The 4,424-nt window shown below is 33.7% G+C and overlaps 1 protein-coding gene across 1 annotated transcript; it reads right to left on the reverse strand.

The window, feature by feature from the left end:
• Window positions 1–1,572: 1,572 nt before the first annotated feature.
• LOC145120328 (uncharacterized) lies at window positions 1,573–2,267 on the reverse strand. Its single transcript, XM_079056160.1, has 2 exons — window positions 1,664–2,267; window positions 1,573–1,610 (listed from the first exon to the last, which is right to left on the reverse strand). The coding sequence occupies exons 1-2, from the start codon at window positions 2,265–2,267 to the stop codon at window positions 1,573–1,575; spliced, it is 642 nt and encodes a 213-aa protein (XP_078912286.1).
• Between the last annotated feature and the right edge of the window lie 2,157 nt (window positions 2,268–4,424).

Genomic DNA, 4,424 nt, shown 5'->3' on the forward strand with positions numbered 1-4,424 from the left:
CCCATCACCTGCATGTCTCTAGTTTGTGAAGGTATTGCTTTCTATCAAACACAGTAGTCTACAAATTGGGTTAAATTCTATATGAGTTCTATACATATGTTCAGACGTACTGAGACTTAATATATGTGGGTTATATGGAGATTTTAGTACTACTAAATTATCAATTCATTTTTTTACGTTTAGATAAATAAATTGATAATAAATTAACGTGGTAATATTGATTATGTTGAGGTTTAAACCTATTGATGGTTTAAATTAACGGCACAACCATGTTATTAATAATAATAATAATAATAATAATAATAATAATAATAATAATAAATGGTTGTATAGGATGGTTTTGATGCACGGCGATATCTACGATCAAACATATTTTTTTCACGGCTCGATATTATGAGGATTTGACGTTGACCGCTCAATCAATATTAAGGTATTTGTTGATTAACGGACCTACAAAGTTACGTGTTGAAGTGATATCAAAGCCGAAAAGATCAAAGTGAGTTCATAGTTTTCACTCACTAAAGTTGCATGATTGAAACGTGCAATCCGTAGATGGTGATTTGATTCACTTTAGGATGACCATGTCATTACTTGTTCTTGATGATGATATGATATTTATGATGATGATATATGGCTTGTGCTAATGTCATGTTATGACCTAATTGCTATGTTGCTTACACTTTGATGAACTTCATGTATATAGCATGCTAGCTTAAGTTGCTTGAAATATGATGTATGGTTGTGTTTTGATGTGATGGTTATGAATACATTGCATGTTTAATACACATCTATATGGTATGCATTACATACTTTACTTAGGTGTTGTTTGTTTTTCTGAAGCCAAAACGTCTGCAGTCTGCGGACCACATCTGCAAGCCTTAGCACCAGAAGAGGTGGACCAAACGTCTGCAGTCTGCAATAAGAAGACTGTTTGTTTTTTAACGTCTGCAAGCTGCTGAAATAAACTGAATTTTAAATAAAATGATTTTACAAACTTAAAAAGATTTCTCAACACCAAAATTTTAATAAAAATAGTCGTATAACATTGGAAATAAAATTCATGCAATAAAATTAGTCACATAATTGTAAAAATTTGGTTTTGCAATAACAATTTCATTTAAAACAATTCAATCTATATTGTGCATCAACTGATCAGCAATTTCATCTCGTAATCGTGTCATATATTCACGGTCTGCTGCATTACCATTTGTTTGAATTTCATCTTCATCATCATTAAAGGTCACATTGTTATTTCGAAACGAGGCATTGGGTTCATCGTATCGTGCGAAATACTCATCACTCAGTCCTTCTCTCCTTATAAAATTATGAAGCGCGAAACATGTCATGGCAATGTTTCTTTGTGTCACAAACGGGAATGGTGCCATCCTCTTCAATATAGGGAAACATGCTTTCAAAACACCAAAAGCACGCTCAATGACATTCCGAAGTTTTGCATGTCCATGGTTAAATTTTTCTTTATTGGTCAATGCACGTCTTTTACGAAAATCTCCAAGCCAATACCTCACATTACGATAAGGGGCCATAAATCCTCGAGTGTGTGCATACGCGGCATCACAAAGATAATATTTGTTTGTAAAAAATGCAAAACACTAATCAATTTTGAAACTAAGTTAAAAAAATTTATAAAAAAACAAAAAATTACCTGGTGGTGGAAACGGGAATGAAGCTTGTGGATCAGCTACTGCTTCTGATAAAATTCTAGAGTCATGCGCTACCCCTTCCCACCCGGCCACAACAAATGTAAAAATCATATTGAAGTCACAAATTGCCAATACATTTTGGTAGCAATCTCCCTTTCCCCTACTTCTATATAAGTCTTGTTTCTTAGCAGGGACAACAGCATGTATCAAAGTGCCATCAAGTGCACCAAACGCTCCTTTGAAAACCCGTCGTAGCCTCCTATTATGTCCTGGAATGTTTGGATTCGGATTAAAAGAAGTTGGTACTATAACATCTTGTGCGAAAAGCATCATTTTTTCCAACACTTCATAAAAAAATTTATGAATTGTTTGCTTCGAGTGTTGAAATCTCCGCTTGATAATCACATAACGTTGATTATGGCCGATCATCATCAAAAACATAGCCATCTTTTCCTCAACCGATACATGTTTGATGTCCTTGAATGAGTAATGTGCTCTAAAATGAGCACATAGTCGTACAAATGAGTCACGGGACATGCGTAACACTTCAACACATTTTAAACGATTACGATGTAATAACTCCAATGTGTATTCATGTCCCGTCATTTCCGAATCATTATCCCGCAATCGTTTCACACCCCTCTTCCAAAAATAACGGATGTACAGGTACATAAGAATTACGAGAAGTAACTTTTGATCGTGATCCATTATGAACCTAAAATCAACAAAGTAGAACTTTAAAAAACATTACATTAATCATATGTCAAGTAGCAAAAAAAAACATTACATAAATCATATTTCAAGTAGCAAAAACACATTAGATAAAACATATTACATGTAGCAAAAACACATTAGATAAAACATATTCCAAGTAGCAAAATAACAAAAAATAGTTTCAACAAAGGCAAAAAGACCTAACAAAATAGTTCAAATAGAAGCAAAAGGACCTAATAAATAGTTTCAACACAATAAAAATCATCGGACAATCTTTCCGTCCTTCAAAACTCCTAAACTTGTACCCGTCATCTCAAGCCATCCTCGTAATATCTCGGGAACATCGGGCAAATGCATCCACATCTCTCTCATGTTCATAGTCCCTCCAAAAATATGATATGCAACAAAGCGTAAAGGATCTGTATGGCGTATGGCCTAACTGAAGCACCTCTAATTTCTCTAAACATTGAGGAATTGTATACCCTTTAGTCAAACTTTGTAGAGCTTTTTTCATTTCAAATGCTAAATCGTCAGCAGTAATAGAAGTTCCATCAGGTGAAGAAGCAGACGGTAAGGTACTAGGAGCTTTAGGAGTTGAGGGTTTAGCCCTTTTGTTGGGGTAACCGGATGGTGAAGCAGCAGAAGGTGAAGCAGAAGATGGTGAAGCATCAGAAGGTGAAGCAGCAGAAGGTGGTGGCTCATGAAAAGTCTCACTAGCATGATGAGAAGTGTCATCACCATCATCATCTAATGCAAGAAAAGGGGTGGCGGTAATCTGAAGTGGTGGAAGACGACAAGAGGATGCTCCAGCTACTGAAGATAATTGGGTTGAGTAACTCCTAAAATTACCGGTGGCATTATTTCCATCAAAAAGACGAGCACAAAGATCTGGAAAAGGCAGTGGCATTGTTTTCAACGAAGCAGCCTTCGGATGCCCCTAAACCCAAATATAATAAAAAATAGTGTAAGAATATTTGGCAACTTCAAACGTAAATGTTTAAAAGTGTTTGTTTGAGATTGTACCTTCTTAAAATCATCCCACTCCTCGACTGTTAAGTTAAAAGTGTTTGTTTGGGAATTGTAAATATTACCAGTTTTGTTTTTTAAATATACCCATCCTGTGTATTTGGCTTTCAGATTGTCATATGCATTTTTCATTTGTTTTTTACTCAAGTCAACGCCAAATTTTTCCTTAAGAACTCTTCCAAGCCTTATCCATGAATCTTTCTGCAAACTCAATCCTTTTCTACCAACACTCTCTACTTCTTCAATACAAGTATCCACTAAGCATTTTAATTGCTCATTGGTCCATTGATATCTCCTATTTCTAATAACCAATATAGCATTCACAATAAACAGTCAACAACTAACGATTTTCAACAACAATTTTTAGCACATTCAACAACAATTTGAAACAATAATAAGTATTTTCAGCCTCCTATTTCAACAAAAAATAATAATTTAGCCTCTTATTTCAACAATTTGAAACAATTCTAGGCAAATTATATCATCCACAAATCAACAATCATATACATATACACTATCATATTCAGCAAATAATAATTTTCATCAAGACAAAACTTGATTTCAACAACTAACATCATTATTTCACAGCATTATTTCAAGAAAAAGCTTGATTTCAACACATTCTAGGCAAATTATATCATCCACAAATCAACAATCATAAACATATACACTATCATATTCAGCAAATAAGAATTTTCATCAAGAAAAAGCTTGATTTCAACAACTAACATCATTATTTCATAACATTATTTCAAGAAAAAGCTTTGATTTCAACACATTCTAGGCAAATTATATCATCCACAAATCAACAATCATATACATATACACTATCATATATACATACACAATCAACAATCATATACATATACACAATCAACAATCATATACACATACACAATCAACAAAAGAATATGTTATCTTTTTCTTGGCAGTTCTGTATATTGGCTTCCAATAAAAAAAATTATAGATCCTAGGTGTGAAAAAACAAGAAGACAGCTTGCAGGTAAGATTTAACAAGAATGA

The sequence above is a fragment of the Lactuca virosa genome, chromosome 1, assembly GCF_052849685.1.
Source record: "Lactuca virosa cultivar CGN04683 chromosome 1, Lactuca_virosa_CGN04683_v6, whole genome shotgun sequence".
NCBI classification, from domain to species: domain Eukaryota; kingdom Viridiplantae; phylum Streptophyta; class Magnoliopsida; order Asterales; family Asteraceae; genus Lactuca; species Lactuca virosa.

Excerpts from the sequence above, each read along its gene's own strand:
- LOC145120328 (XM_079056160.1), bottom strand. The coding sequence starts at position 2,267 with ATGACGGGACATGAATACACATTGGAGTTATTACATCGTAATCGTTTA. Across the intron at positions 1,611-1,663 it reads ATTCCCGTTTCCACCACCAG|TGTTTTGCATTTTTTACAAA; the intron begins GTAATTTTTTGT and ends AAAATTGATTAG.